At 43.4% G+C, this 16,947-nt stretch overlaps 1 protein-coding gene across 2 annotated transcripts in view; it reads left to right on the top strand.

Annotated features, from left to right (window-relative positions):
* midn (midnolin) overlaps positions 1-4,294 on the top strand; it is a 30,746-nt gene extending 26,452 nt beyond the window's left edge. For both annotated transcript variants that reach the window (XM_071521516.1, XM_071521517.1), the window contains exon 8: positions 479-4,294. In XM_071521516.1, the coding sequence (XP_071377617.1) occupies positions 479-741 (263 nt within the window). In that variant the 3' untranslated portion in view covers positions 742-4,294. The remainder of the gene's footprint in view (positions 1-478) is intronic.
* The last annotated feature ends 12,653 nt before the right edge of the window (positions 4,295-16,947 follow it).

Genomic DNA, 16,947 nt, shown 5'->3' with positions numbered 1-16,947 from the left:
TTGCTCTGGGTTCTCAAGGAGAATCGGGCCTGAGCAGGTTTCCCCACACAGCAATAAGGGGATGAAATAGCATGGAGGGCTCAAGGGGCTCAGTGGGGGAGGTTAAGTACAAAATTCCAATGTTACACTGCGCGCATGGTGTGTGTGTCTGTGTTTGTGTGTGTGTGTGTGTGTGTGTGTGTGTGTGTGTGTGCCACAGTCCAGGGAATTATCCTAGCAGGGGTGTTTGAGTCCTAGCATTGTCATCAAGGCTGCCTGTGTGTATATCTGCTACACACACACACACACACACACACACACACACACATACACACACACACACACCAAGGCTACGCTTCCTAGAGCTATTCTATCATATTATCCCTCTCAATCCCAGCTGAATTTTTTTGTATTTACTGTAATAAACTCGACCTCATGCGAAGAGGAATGTATAATTGCCTAACCCCTCCTCTCCTCTCCTGTCCTCTCCTCTGTCCAGGTGACCGCCTGCGTCAGACCGAGAACCGTGCAACTCGCTGCAAGGTGGAGCGCCTGCAGCTGTTGATGCAGCAGAAGCGCCTGCGCAGGAAGGCCAGGCGGGACCAGCGCGCCCCCTACCAGTGGCTGCCCAACCGCAAGGCGGGACGCAGTAACAGTAACAGCAGCATGTCCAGCGAGGGCTCCCTGGACCTGGACTTTGACGATTCGGTGTGGAAACCCGACGTCAAGGCCGACATGAAGTCCGAGTTCGTCATGGCCTGAGCCGTCTGGTCCACGCGCCCAGTGGAGGGGGGGGGGGGCTGGATCCAGAGAGGTGCAAAGCATTGATTGGGATTGATTTAGAGATATTTTGAGAGGGGATGGATTGGCAGGAGTTGAGACAGTAGTGTGCAAAGATGCCTTGTGCAAAGAGGAAATCATAAAGTTATCATAATGGCTCCTTGTGACGAGCGTCTGTCACATGAGAAAGGCTCCCTGCAGACTTTTCATCCCATTCTGTCCTTCACAGTCAACCTTGTGAAAAACAGCAACAATAACAACAGAACTATATTTTGATGCTTGGATTTGGAAAGGAAACAACAGGACTTAACGGTGTACAAGACTTGCGATATGCTTACAGAGACTGCAAATGATGTACTGCCCTAAACAAGGATGAACCATACCTGAACTTGAGCATAGCAGAATTCAGTGGGTGGTGGTGGTGGTGGTATTTTATGATTTTTTTTTTTCTAAGGCGCACTCTGGACAGCTATGAAGAGATCCACACTGGACTAGTGAACAGATAGGCGCACCAGAGGCCTCAGTAGGCTCCAAGTGTTTCCTAATCACATGAATGGCAGAAACTCATCAGGCTGCCGAACTATGGACTATTCCAACGGGCATTCTTATCGATCTCAAAACTCACCAACCAGAGTCCAGTTTTTACCTGTTACGGGGTGGTTAAACTTTTTTTTTTTTTTTTTCATTTTGAAACGTATTATTATTTTTTCTAAACAAAAATATGTAGCATTGTTCACAAAGCATTCAGGTTTTCATATAACAGTTCAAAGTAGTTGTTGATTTGCACATTTTCATGATTTATAACAGCTGGTCAAAGTGTGCAAGAAAGAGGTGGGGCCTGAAATAGAATAAAAAAATAATATGGAAGTATTGATATCAACCTCAGTGACATAGGGTATTGATAGGAATGATTAATGAATAAACAAAATGAATTAATATTAACAGAAAGTGCTTTAGAGGATTTTAAAATCTTTAAAATGTATATGGAAAAAAAAATCTATTTTTATTTCTCTTCCTATCTGCTGTTTTCAAAAAACAGCAGCCCTCTGTGGCTTTAGTCAAGTCATTGACTACCAACAAGTACGTATATCCATTCAATCATTCATTAGCTCATGCATATATTATAGTCATTTAGCCACAACAAATGATAAGGAATAATTTTCATCCAGCCCACCTCATGTCTTACAGACCTGAATGGACTTGTTGAGGGTTTGTACTAGACTTTGTGTACATTAATGTGATGATTGGCAAAGTTTTATGAGGGTGTGTGTATGTGTGACTTTAGTGTAAATTGATTTAGAATATCCCATGTCTTTGTCAAAGTTGTTTTCTCCCAAATCCCCATAGTTACTCAAATCATGAAGATCAGTGCAGTGAATGCATGGGTCACTACTTTCTACTGTCGAACGAAACGTCAAACTTGTAAAGATGGTTCCCAGTTTTAGGTCCATTCGATGTAAACCTTTACCACAAGTCCTGATAATGTTGACTATATTTTTATTATTGGCAAAGAGAGATAAGTGGGATCCGTATCCAGCGTCATTATCTAGTGCCTCCACCAGTACATCCACTGACATATCAGGTTAGGCCTTTCACAGTTTTGCTGCTACACCTGGGGACTTTAAAAAAAAAAAAAAGCGGGGAGGTTAAAGTTTTCTTTGCATGCAAAAGTGTGAATTATACTGATCTTTTTTCTATTGATGGAAGAAAAAAAATACGAGAAACTGGTGCTGTGGGGATGGAGGTTAACAACATGCATGAATTTGTGAAGAAAATAAACAACGCTGCTTTTGTTGGTTAGGTTTTGTAATTTTATTTTTCATTGTTAGAACAACAGTGTCCTGCTAAAGTATTACAACGCAAAACCAAAACAGATGAAGTAAGAATGGACTCATATCTTGCTCAGCACTGAACATTCCTGCTCTGTGACAATGAAGGTGATGATGATGATGATGATGATGAGCAAAGAGCAACTGACTCTCTACTCCCTAAACGCTGGTTTTACCCCCCGTGATTCTCAAGGACCCAGACAGCCTACGAACCGTATCGCCACCTCCCCTCCTCCCAGCCTGAACAACAACCAAGGCTCATGTGGACGTACTAGCAGGGAACCAATGGACCAGCGGATATACAGTACTTTCCATCACACCCGAACCTATTCTAGAGAAGCATCTAGTCTGACTGTCTGTCTGTTTATCTGTCTGTCTGTCTGATTGATCGACCACCCTACCACAATTGCACTCCCAGAGATTGCAGTGAGAGATTACCTTTTTGGTGAACCTCATCTTTTTTTTAAGTGGCCTTACCTTTCACTAAAAATGAGACACTTGGGGACAATGGGGGCGGGAATGTTTTTTTTTTTTCTCTCTCGGTTTTTAAACTTTCTGTGTATCGTTGTCGGACTTGTTGTCATCAAGGCACCATTTTGTCACTGAGGACACTGGGCATCTCTTGTTTAGTGCTTTTAGCTGGTGGAGTCTCTATTATGTCAAGGCTTCTGTGCCTTAAAACGTTGCCCTTGCAGTGTCAGTGTCAGATTTTAAGCTGAACAAATTGTTTCCATTGATTGATATACAAGACTGTGGTAGTCGCAGCCATGAGAGTCGTAGATTTTAGGGGTAAAGCTTGTTTGAGTGAATCGATTACTATTCAAAAGTCGGTGTTGTTCCTCAAATATTGTCTTTCTCCCGTTTCTTCATCGTGTCGCCATGCTTGTTGGTCTCCGTTGTCCGAACCTCGTATCCCTCTCCTCCCATCCCTCCGCCACCAACAAGCTAAAAATTTACATAATTTATGTTAGCTGAGGAAGTTTGACCACAGTACTTACATGGCAACAAACAGCCGTGATTCAGAATAGGAAAGTCCTCTGAGGACTCCAGACTACATGCACTTCCCGTTTCCTTGGATACAACATGTTAAAGGACAATTTACCCCCCCTGCCCCTCCCAAATTTTATTTAAATTTTTTTGTATATGTATGAACTATACTCTGTGTGTGCCTCACTTCTGTGTGAAATTCAAAAAGATGAAACAAAACAAAAAAGATGACAAGGGATGTTGGGATTTAAACAAGTGGGTTGGGGGCATTACAGAGGGGAAAAAACAGTATGTTGGTGGAATTCTGATCACATCATTTAAGTTGCCTGTTCTTTCTTGTAGCCAACCATTGAAAATAATAACAGGATTCAAGAATACAATTTACAATGTTCTAGCTCTAGACCGGTGTAGCACATGTGTGACTGTATTAATTTATGAAACCAAAATGGTAACTGTGAATTATGTATTTCTTTGTGCATTTTCTAAAGTGGGGGAGAAGGTCGTTGGGACATAGCAGCAACTGATGCTTACGTCCGAAACTTTTGTTTTTGGTGGAATATAATGGAAATGATCAGTTTCCAAAAAAAAACAAACAAAAAAAAAACTAAAAAATATATGAATATATTTTTTTTCTTAAGCAATACATTTCAGTGTGACTTGTGATAGAACATTTTTCTTTTTTTTAGGTAATAAATAAATAAAAAAACAAAATGAGTACACCAGGTTGTCTGCGTGAGGATTCATTACCAACTCATTCAATAACATTGAGTTTGAGGTATTGAGTGAAAGTTGCTATTCAGTGTAATATTTCATGTGAGAATCTATTTCACAAGGTAACTAGATATGAGCGGCATATGAAAAAGTAGAGAAGCTATAGGAACTGCATTGATAAAGTATTGCCTTACTCTATATCAAAACCTCATGTAACAAACGATTGTGTACTATACCAGCTGGTTGAGGGGTGGGTGGGGGTAGGGGGGTGGGGGGTGCATCAAGACATGTTCAGTGAGCGAGCCAACAGAAGCCTTCTCCACATCTGCCGGTACAGCCAGGCTCAAGATGAGACAGAATATTGAAGTGGAGTGACAGATTGGAGATGGAGGGGGGGAAAGGAGTAGAGGAGAAAGAGCAAGTGCTGCGCCATGTGAAGCCGGCTTCCTGACACATGTACTTACAGCAAAAGGTGTTTTGAAGCAGCACTTGTAGCCGAGTCTCTTGTACTCGGCAAGGCTGAGAACAGAGCTTGACTTGGAGCATCAGGAAATACCTGAAAGGGTGTTGAACTTGAAAGGACGAATCTACTGTATGTCAAAGCCTTGCTCAGACAGAGCCCCGGTAACACAGCACACACGCTGCACGCCAGCATGTGGAGAGAAGTGGCAACATAGCATGAAAACACACAACTGCCTCTGGTTCTCATTATAATGAGTTGCTATAGTGATCTATATTCATTTTCTTTTTGGATTGGAAGATTGGAAGTGATAATGAGCCAAAAGGGTGGTAGTGTTAAATTTTAATTGAGGTAACACTTATAGATAGGCCAACATATGACACTTACTGTAAAGAGGCAAAAAGTGTCAAACTTAGAGTGGAGAAGTAATAACTGTTGGTACCCGTGACAGCATGTAAGCATTTGCACAACTAATTCCTATCAATTAGAGTAATGTAAATCTGTATTACAGTTGTAATTATGCTATCAGTGTAATTGGATTTGTTCTTAAGCAAGCTGCAAGCTGTGTGAAATAAATGTTACATAAAATAAACAAAACTCTCTTCCACATATGAAGTAATTTGGTACCAAGCCTTGGATGACCTGCGCTTTTATGTCTAAGATGTGGTACACACAAAATTGCTGGTTAATATCACATTAAAAAGCAATAAGCTCCATTGTGCCAACCCGCCAGCTAGTCAGCCAGAAAGGCCAGCTGCCTTGCGTTGTTTACACCTTCATTTTGATCGCACAGATAATGGCCAAGGACTAGAAATGTGTCCCTTGGCCCTTCTCTCTCCTGGCCTCCCTCCCTCTATCTGCGAAGATGGATTCTGGTAATGAAAGCCTCCCACTCAGTGGCCTTCTGAACACAAGCAAACACACCTCCTCTCTTTGTCCCTGGCCTGTGGGGAATAGAGGCCCAGCATAGCAGTTTGATAAGGGGAGTCTGATGAAAGGAGAATATCGATGAGAGATCAGCCATTGATTAGCTCATCAGTGGCCAATGGTCATGCATTTCACAGAATGTACATCGACAGATAGAAGAAAATGTTACAGACGGAGCAAAGTAAGCTATTTTATAAGCTTTTTGCCTCATTAAAACATTCAGAGTTCACCTAACATCTGGCTTTCAGTGCCTGCAAGGTAAATCCAAAACACTCTCAGGAGGCTGAGTTTTTTCATCTGTCTCATAGCTATTCAACCTGTTCAACATAACCCATTTGGTGGCTGCTTCTGTCCACAGCGCCTTACGGTGCCATGATCCCATGCATTTAGTGCCGTTGAGCTACACAGGAGCATATGTACAATTCAACTATGTTTTCACTCTTGTGGTTAAAACTGAAAAATGCTACAATACCCACACAGACATAAACTGAAAAAGTCTTTGTACATTGTGGAGTCAACTGAAGCTACAATGTAAGATAATGTGAAGAGAATTATGGATGCAGAAAACACATAACTTCATAATGCCATAATGGTGCTTTGAGGAAAAGGGGTCCATCTGTCAGTTAAGGCTTCAGAGATTCAAACAAAACAAAGTGGGTGAAAAGTCAATGAACATAGGTGTTCCCAACAGACTATCATTCTACTTATTTTCTTTTCGATTATTGCACCACAGCCATCGGAATTTACTGTACAGGTTTGCATTTTACTGGATGCACATGAACAAGAAGTGTAGCCTCAAGCTGATAAATTCACAGAGTTTCCAGTCATACTGCAACTATCAAGAGCCACTTCTGAGAAGTGACTGCCTATATCTGACTGCTTCTGACTGTCAGTCTCAGCCTCCACACTATCTGCTGCTTACTGCAAGTTTTCTGTCTGTGGATGTAACTGTCTTTAGAGAAAAGAACAGAGAGAGAGAGAGACGGGGAGAGAGAGAGACAGAGAGAGAGAGAGAGAGAGAGAGAGAGAGAGAGAGAGAGAGAGGCTCAGCTGCCACCACAAACTGAAACCCTGTGGCTCTAGGATCGAGAGGAGTTCCACAGAGTTGGGGTTTCACACGTTGTTGTGTGATCTAAGATAAGAAACGTTCAGCTGTATCCTCCCATCACTTAAACACACACACGCACATATACACACACACACTCGCAAGCGCAAGCACAACGGAAAAATTCAAGGATGTCACAAGGCAAGCAAGCGAGTATCGTGAGCCCTCTTGTCATAATGAGAGTTCATAGCATTGTGTGTGCGCGTTGGTGTGTATGTGTGTGCGTGCGTGTGCGTGCATATGTTGGTACAAAACTACTTACAGAAATTTTTCATGAGAAGAAGCAAAACCCAACCCCTCCAAAAATGGATCGATCTTATCTGATGCCAAGATCTCTGCGTTTTGCTAATATGACTGCTTCTTAGAATCACTTGGGAACTATGAGGGCAGGAATATTTTTAGTTTCTATGTATCTTTGTCGGATTTATCGAGGCACTGTTTTGTCACTGAGGACACTGGGCATCTCTCGTTTAATGCTTTTTGCTGGTGGAGTCTCTACTAGTTAGATTTAAGCTGAACAAACTGTGTCCACTGAGTGATGTGCAAGAGTCACAGCCATGAAAGTCGAAAGATTTTTGGGGTCAAGCTTGTTTGGGTGAATCATTTACTATTTAAAAGATGGTGCTGTGCGTCAAATACTCTGTTTCTGCTGGATCTCCATTGTGTTGCCATGTTGTTGGTATCTGCTGTCTGTTGTCTGTACCTTATACCCCTTCCCTATTATACAAGTACATGTTAATGTCATTTAAAGTAAGGCCGCAAAACAGCCCTTTTTTCTCTGATGAAAGTCCCATCTGCACAAGAGAGTAATGAAGTGTACACACACACTGAAGACGCATTTTCTTCAGGTCAGGGCATAAACATCAGAGCTTGGCCTTACAATCTCCTCCTTTGTAGGACCTAGGGCTGTTCGTTTGGTCAGCAGGGACCTTGTTGTCTTTTGTCTATTTTTGTTTATTCCCTGCACAGTTGGAAGAGAAGAATGGCTTTCTGTTTGAAATATTACCTGATGGATATTTATGCAGCTGTGTGAGGCTGTGAAGAGGACCTTTGATATCTTTTCAGGGTATTGCATCCCCTTCACGCGCACACACACGCGCGCACACACACACACACACACACACACACACACAATTCCTCTGTGATGCCCTGAACAAGCTATCATTGGGCGAGTGTAGGACATTTCCAGGCGGACACACACACACACACACACACACACACACACACACAACACAAGTACACTCAGAGGCGTTCAGCTGTCCATCCCTATCACTGTGGAGTCAACCTCAGAGCTTCACCTTGTGACCCGGGGGGCAATGGCACAGAGGTCATGGTTAAAATAAACCCTGGAAACTGGGTAAACAGGATGTGTACACCCACCCATATGGCACTCACTAATCAAAAACCACTGAGCTGGGAGAAAATGGTGGAAGTCATCTCTATGGAAGCTAGCAGCCCACATGTACATAAGCACTGTGCAGCAGATGAAAGACTGTGTTACTAAGATTGAGTCGATATAATGTTTAAGTGGCTTGAACTGCCTAGCAACAGAGCCTGTTCCTGGAGAAAGCTCTTTAATCAAGTGGCACTGCAATTTATTTCTAGCATAAGAAAAAATCTTTTGATAATGAGTTATAAAATGTCAACAGGAGGCATTACAGAAAACTCAGGTTTTACATCTACAGTATGTCCAGCAGTGTGTGTGTGGGTGATTGATTCTGCCTGCCATACTCTGAGGGACAGTGAATGACCAACCACACACACACACACTCACTCACTCACTCACAAAGCTTACTGCAAACATATGCACACACGCGCACATTCACAGCCACACACATGCACACACAGTTATTGACAGTACTGTTACTGTTACCATTTTTACATAAAAAAAATATATTTTTCATATTTTTCATCACCTTTTTTCCATGTTTTATAGCTGTTATTTCCCATTGTTTGTGACTGTTATTTTAACCTTAACAGGCCTAATCATTCTTATTCTTACTTGTTACTCTGTTATTGACCTTAGGAATATGCTTTGGCAATACTGTACTGTATATGGTCATGTGCATAAAGGCTCATTGAATTGAAAATTTGATTGAAAAGTCCATGCACAGACTGTTTTTTGTCAGACGGGAAATTTCATGCACTTCAGTATTATGGCCAACATGATTTGGACATTATGCTTTTGTTCTTTATAGCTCACTATCTTATCAGCATATCTTTTGTCGCATGTGCCAATAACTTTCCTGCTGAGCGTAATATTGTCCATCACTGGCTCTGCTGCAGTGGATAGTGCTTTTAACCTTTCCACTACAGCACCTCCTCTTGTGGCACTGGCCTCCACCTGCTATGAGCGTTGTGGTTTCTTACAGAATTAGCTCTTGGGAGAATTCTGGCAACTGTCATGTGTCAGATGCTCTTTTTGTTGGGGTCTTTCATCTCTCTTTTTTTTTCTTTTGAGTAGAAGATCAGGAACCGTTTCTGCAGTTGCTCCAGTGACCTTTAGCAGCTGCGGTGGTGAAATTGGCTGAGCTTCCCTCACCTCATCCTGGTTCTCTCTCTCACTCTTGCTCTCCCTCTCTCTCTCTCTCTCTCTGTCTCTCTCTCTCTACAGCCCTAAATCAGTCACAAAGCACCCCATATAACAAATTCATAATCATGGTTTCTTAAGCAAATCAGCACCTGCTTGTGTTTTACAGCCGCAGCACTTAGCATGAAAGGGAACCTACCCCAGATTACATTAAAAAAAGAGGAAGTGGCTTATGGCTGAAAACCTAAGGGCCTATGTATTTTCCTTTAACCTTATCCACCTAATCTCCCTTTCACAGCCTGTGAGTAGCACACCATTGCACAGCATATCTCAGCACAGAGCAGCACAGCACAACAGACAGTATACCACAGTACAAACATCAACCCTGCCCAACATACAGTATCATGAAACAATACAGTCATATATGGCAAAGAACAGCATAGCCCAACCCAGGCCAGTCCAACATAACATAGTACAGAATCTCATAGCATAGCACAGTTCAGTGTCTCCAGAGCCTTACTTAGACCCACAGGCTTGTTGCCTAATTAGGCGTCTGTCTAAGTTAATTGTGAGAGGTGTAGTGTTGCTGCTCTGTGCTGACCATGCCTGCTGTACAAACGATGTGATTTATCGCACTCAGCACTCAATGGAAAGGGCAGGCCAGCGGTTTGGATGCCCTCCAACAGGTGTTCAGGCCAGCCGGACTAGGCAAGGCGCGAGGGCAGGAGGGAGTGGGGGGAGGGGTGGAGGGATGGAGGGGGAAAGTGAGAGAGAGAGGCAGATAAATTTACATTTTTACACCCCAGAAAGCACTCCTCCACCCTGCCTGCTCTACTTCCCTCCTCCTCCTTTCCTCTCTCCCCCCAGCCCCACTTACTCACCCACCCTTCCATCCATCCACCCGTGGCCCCCATTAGTGAATGTGGCGCTATGAGTTATGGAAGGGCTTTACAGTGTGCTGAAACAGCTGAGGTCATGGATACAGACAGAGTGCACGCAGGCTTGTGTGCTGAATGTAAACGAGTTGGCCTTTCTCCAGCCGGGAGCTGAGCTGAGCCGAGCCGAGCCGAGCGCGGTCTTGTCTGCCCCTCCCTCCCAGACGCCAGGCAGGGCAGGGATCCTGTTAATCAGCCCAAAGTATGTGGGACAGTAGTCAGCTTTTAGAAGAGGACAGAGATCCTTCTGCGAGAATCTAGGTCCCAGCTGCTGCTTCTCGAACATACAAAACAAGCATACGTTTTGACAGTGATCTCTCTGTCTGTCTGTCTGTCTGTCTGTCTGTCTGTCTGTCTGAGGTCTCTCTCCGTCTTTCTCTTGCTCCTTGCAGAGAGGGTGCAGTGAGGAAACGCTGGTTGTATGTGTGGGTTTACCATAGTTTCCACTGAGACAAGGTGAATCTCAAATCTTCAAAATAACTTTTAAAGACTAAGAAGCGCCTCCAGGAAGAGATTACCTCAAAGAGAGAGACAGAAAGAGAGAGAGGAGGGGAGAGAGAGGGGGAGAGACTCAGAGCAAGACAGGCCGATAATGGTTGTTTGTTGGACTGTATCTTGTTAGCAGCGGAAAAGTAGGTTGCTCTCATGCTGGGCAGTGGGGTGTGTAAAAGCCCTAGCATAATTTACAATAAGATCAAATAACAGACGCTGACCTAAAATAAACCACTTTATGTTTTTGTCCTTTATCCTTTATTTTGCAGTCCCTTGAAATCCCATGTCAAGTAGCATTCACATTTACATTCCATTTACTGTAAGCGGAGATAATTGTGTGCAAATGGGTGTAGTTGAGAATGCCTGATAAGCGGCATGGGGCAGGGCTGTTTGTGTGTGTATGTCTGTGTGTAGCAGCCTGTGCATGCATGTGTGTGTGTATTTTGTGGGTTTGTTTCAGTGCGTTTGTGTGTGTGTATGTGTGTGTGTGAGAGTGTGTGTGCATACCGTTAATAGTGTTTATTTGACTTGGGGGAAGCCCTGCACTCATTGTTCATAAAACCCCATATATGGTATTGTAAACACAGATCTTCGTAACTCCTCTGGAGCGTGCACACAAAAATGAATGAACACAGGAAGACCCACTCTGGCAGGAAGTGGCCGCTGCTACCATGGTAACAAACCGAAACCATAAGCAGCGAGGAGAGGCTCGCCTTTCTCGCTGTCTTGACGTCATTTCTAGTACGCTGAGACTAAAAGGCAGCAGCTGCAGAAGACATAGAACAAACAAAGACGTAGAGAACTTCCAAATGCTTACAGAAAATGATGAGAGCCCCGCCAAATATTTTGACAGCATTGTCCTTTCAAGAAAATCGTTGTGCTGGGAAGACCCCATATGTTCGCCATGTACTGTACGCTATCAAGGACAATGTTGTTTTTAAAGCAGTATTAACAGCATTAGGAATAACAATAACATATTAACAGAAGTGTGAGTGATGAATATGGAAATGTCTTCTGCATAAATGCCAAATTAGCACCGTTGCCTCTACAGCTTAGTGGTGTGTGAAACAAGGGTAGTTTTATTATTTGCACTACCACTGGTTTAGTAAATCTGTGGCTGTCAGTTCTGGCTAAAAACACAAGAAATATTTTCACAACCCAGCCAGCAAGATGCCAGACAAAAAAACGAAACTTTACCAAGGCGATGGTGAAAATACGGGAGTGATCAGATGATAATTAGGTGAAATCATGTTGTACGGCTTTAAATAAGAAAATATAATGATAGAACAAAGCAATTATCACGAGCAGCTCTGGAGGGGTGTTGAAGATTCTGCAAATTGGGAAATAGAGGAGAGTTGCAGGCACGCTGTACGCATGCATGCATTAGCACCTAGCAAAAAATGCCAAAAGCACATGTCATGCTGTCAGATTTTTAGGTCATGGCTTAAATAAGTCATAGCCCTTGATGCCTTCAGGGCTGACAGACTTTATTTATTCCTTCAATTATTTCTGCATGATAGTATTTTCATAACTCTTTCTATAACGCAACGAATATCTAATTGGATGAAAATAGTTTTTTCTTTCCTTATATCTTCCTTGGTACACAAACAGAATAATGAAATATATTTTTGCCCCCATTACCCACTTCATTACCCATTTAGACTGAACAGTCATGGTTCCTATAAATACAACATGGCAAACCCCAAAAATAATTCAATCCATCTAAGTCAGTTTCTAAATTTGAACTTAAATTAAATTACGTTACCCAAAACTAAAAATATCGAGCTAACAAAATGGCCACCCACTATCTGATCAGCTGTGTTTTTGCCAGTCAGTCCAAGAGTAAAGCGTCCTGGGCCAAGAAAACTGCTCCCTCTTGTCCTGGCTTGCCCCCCCCCCCCCCCGCCCCCCGCCTAATTAAAAACTCTGCATCCATACAGATTTATCCAGCTCCCGCTCTACAACAGTCCCTCACTCATTAGCCACAGCCTTAACCATGGTAATTAAGCTTCGCCTCTTAATGCTGCTGGTGTATATTAGAATCGAGGTTGAAAGGTGGGGTTCAGATTTTGTTTGGGCCCCAAGGCTAAATCCATAGACTACAAACCTCTTAAAATGGGGGGTGATACAAATCTGTGTGTGTGTGTGTGTGTGTGTGCTTGTAGTGAATAAGGCACGTGCAAGGGGATAGGGAGCTTAGTGGGGCTATCAGGAGGTGTGTGTGCATGCATGATGGGATAGGTTGGGGGAGTTAACCCTGAGCCACCCACACTGGCGGGGGACTAAGTTTGAGTTACACACACACACACACACACACAAAACGCCACCTTGCCCCTTCTCACAAACATCTGCACGACTGCTTATTTGCCCCTATAATCATCTAGACAGATTTGTTCCCCATCCCACCTCCCTCTTGCCCTCCTTTTCACCCCCCGTCCCTCCCTCTTTCTCCTGCAGCAAGTTGAAAGACGAGGGACAGGTGCTGGTGCCTCATGGGTTTTAGTCTCCTCAGAAATCGTCTTCCACTCATTAGCCCCCCACACACCCTTAGACACACACATACACACGCACACACATACACTGGGATGGAAACCCAAGATTGTTATTCCTTGTCTGTCAGTGGTTATGATTTATGATCATAAATCTCTCAGAAGAGCCATACGCTGAAACATCTGTGTCTATGGCAGTTAGGAGGATTCTGGGGTGTCAGCATTTGCCTTGCCAAATTGTACTGTCGTTGGAGCCATTTCACCCCATCTGTTAGGCTACTGGTATATAGTTAAAAGGCTAGACCTGCACTCCTGTGTAGGTTTGTAACATTGGTGTATAAATGGTAGGGCCATGGTACCCACTGACAGCAGCAACAACTATATCTATCATTCACTTTTCTTCCTCTAAGTTACAAAGTACTGTAAAATAAAAGCCAACCATCAGCTATAAAAGAAAGACTTGTGCTGCTGGTTGAATAACGGCTTGCTCAGCAGAATAACAATATGGAGAAGTACTATTCATAACTTGACAAATGTACGTGAAAAAATACGCTATGGGCTTGAAAGTCCACTGAACAGCTCTGTGACTGCTGAATATACCATCAAATTGAAGGACAACTGATATTGCGGATGTTTGATGTTGTTTTGATGGTAGATGATTATCCAAATTTCTGTCATGGTTTCAATGTATCAGGTCTATTAGAACAGGAAACATTCAGGTAAAATGTAGACATTGTTGTTTTTATTTATTCATTTTGGGGTAGGTTATATGTCAGGAATGCAAGTAAATTGTAGACATTGTTGTGTTTATTTATCTATTATAGTGGTAGGTTATGTGTCAGGTATGTGTTAGCACTAACAAAGGGATTGTGAGTGACACATCATCAACTCATCCAGTAGATACCACTGGGTGTGATCCAATTGTCCATGGTGGGATCAGTGGATCAGCCGGGACCCTCCCGCTGTGCCGGCCATCCCCCCCAAACAGTGTGGGGCCTCTGGTACAACAGGGGGGCAATGATCAATAGGGATTGTGTGTGTGTGTGATTGTCTGTGTGTATGTGTGTGTGTGCATGTGGTTGTTTGGTGTCTGTTTCCCAGTTTATCTGTGTGTGTTTCCATCTGTGTGTGTGTTTAAGAGACTCAGGGAGGGGTAAGGGGATTGTATGGGAGGGAGAGGGGTCTTTTAGTTCAGTGCTACAGTTGTGACTGATAGGGTGGCGGGCCCCAGCGTGTGGGGGCCCAGGGGACCGGGTCTGTATTGGCGGACTCTGCAGAGAGGCTTTCTGTTCCCCCATCGATCCCAACATGTCAATTAGACAGACTCAAATAAATGTGCCCTCAACCTCAGCAGGCCGGCCGTATGCAGAACCTCCCATGTAAACGACACCCACACATCAGCCCCCGTGTCACCGGAGCCGCGGCGATACGAAGGGCCTTATGTGCGCACGGGGGTTGGAATTGACCGAGAGCTCTTCCGCCAAACAGATTGTTTTTCACTTTGACCCCGGCCTTTACTCGTGAGCCTTGAAGTCAGGCAATGTCTGTGAGACTGTTGTTCTAGACAGACGAGATGTAGGTGAATTACCGTTTATAGCTGTGGCTGTCCCTCTAGTTTCTCTGAAAACCATATTCAGTTGTTAGAAAAATGAAACCAGGGGAACAGTGTGTCCTGATCTTGTTTTTGTTTTGAAAGAAAAAAAGATAATTATCTGAATAAAAACATGAAACCCAAGTGGTTAGCTCTAGTAAAAAACTTTCAAAAAAAGGTTTCAGAAAAACTACATAGAGGTGTTTTTGCTGCCATCATATCTGGTAATGCTTATTTAATTTATTGTAAATGTAAATTATTCATCACAGCGAGAAATAGAGAAGTACTGGCTTGTACTACGATAAATCATATAATGCTTAGTCAGTTGGCACAATATTATGGAGAATTACTGGAGCAAAAATTTTGCAACCATGTAGAAGAGTTAAGTTTGATTCATACTGTTAGCATCACAACAGAGGAAAATTGAACATACACTTGTGCTTGTGCATTTTACATTTGAAGCATGTTTGAAAAAAAAAGATTATATAGCTGCTCCAGTCTGTTTTTAGACAAACACACATGCCTGCACGCACGCAGACATGCAAACACACACACACACACATTTGAAGAGCCAAGATGAGACTATAAAATTGACCGTGTCCAAACAAACCCACCATTATGGAGATAGATTGGGGGGTGAAGCCTCTTGGAGATAATGATAGGGAGAAGTGGGTGACCCCCTGACTGGAGGTGATAAACCGATACTACCTCTCTCTTACCCTCACTCCATCACCATGCTCCCCTCCACTCCTCCCGCCCCCGATCTGCTCCATATTCTCTCTCCTCCACCACCTCTCCAACACTAAACCCCAGTCCTCACGCCTTCCTCCCCTGAGCAGACACCCCTCTGACAGGACGCCCCTCCCTCCACCCCTCCCCCCCCCTCTACCTTCTGTACTGATCATTAGGATTTACTGTGCACTCGTCCGCAGATCGCGACCGGCCGCACACGCCCTCTGGGTCGATCCAGGTCGAATTCAATTTGTAAGATATTATGTATTGATCTGTGTGCTCCGCTCTGGCCCCCCATCCTCCATGCAGTACAGGCAGGCGCTCCTTGACCTGAACGCACGGCTCCCCGGATCATCATCATCATCACAGAAGTGTGACAGTCTGAGCCAGTATTAGGGTCGGTGGCCTTAGGCCTTTAGTGGCAGCCTTCCTTTACATCTGCTGCTCAAGTGCTTCTGTGAAACATTAATACTGTAAAGTCGGAATGAGGTTCTGGTAAAGGTGCAGCTTGGGTTGAAAGAACAATTATATGGCGCAAAATCTGATGTGATGTTTGCAATATAAAGAGTTTTCTCTGATGAAAACATGTTAGTGTTGACTGTCTGCAGTGGTTAAATTAGTCCTATTCGCTTGGCCATTTGTAAGCAAGTCTATTTTGAGCAACGCCTCAAATTGGAAACAGCTGGATTTGACCACTTTTCTAGCCATGGCAAACATTTACATAAGTTTTAACCTATTTTTGATGGAGAAGAGATAGCCAGACCTCCCAACACTCCCACCGAAGCATCACACAGTGCCATTTAGCCCAGCCGACAGGCCCTAAATCTCTCAGATCAATAGTTTTCCCCAAGGCTCTCCATCAAACCCACAAGTAAATAATTCAAATGAGATAGTTAAGCCCCTTGGAATATAAAATGTGGAAAAATTCCTCATTGTGATTTGGACATGCTATTTACGGGCAAACCATTCATTGTGGTCTCCTGGAACTGGGGGGAGAGGAAAGGGGGGCTCTATAAATTTACAGGTTAAATCAATGACCGCTTTGACAGGATAAATTGAGATTTGAAAAGCTTTTATGACTTTCCTATTACATTAACATCAAATATTCAGGAGCTCCAGATCACTTTGCCATTAAGTAGATCCCAGTTATACAGCGCTGTCAAAACAAAATGACAACCACTTTCATCCATGTGCCTACGGTACACAAATGTCAGCATGGCAGTGCTTCAGATCCAAATTCTCCCAGATATAATATGGTGCTCGACAAATGTGTCTGACTTATAAACACATGAACAGAGGTCTTGCATGGTCGGCACAGATAAGGGAAATAAGGTCACGTTCTAACAGGGGAGAAAGTGCTATACTGAGGTGAGCAATGGCTATGACATTTCACAAACTAG

The sequence above is a fragment of the Centroberyx affinis genome, unplaced genomic scaffold, assembly GCF_046629955.1.
Source record: "Centroberyx affinis isolate AG114_WGS23_722 - 3 ecotype Tasmania unplaced genomic scaffold, CSIRO-AGI_Caff_v1 ptg000893l_1, whole genome shotgun sequence".
Taxonomy (NCBI): Eukaryota; Metazoa; Chordata; class Actinopteri; order Beryciformes; family Berycidae; genus Centroberyx; species Centroberyx affinis.
Note: the sequence above shows the minus strand (reverse complement) of the source record. Positions and strands in the feature narration are given on the sequence as shown.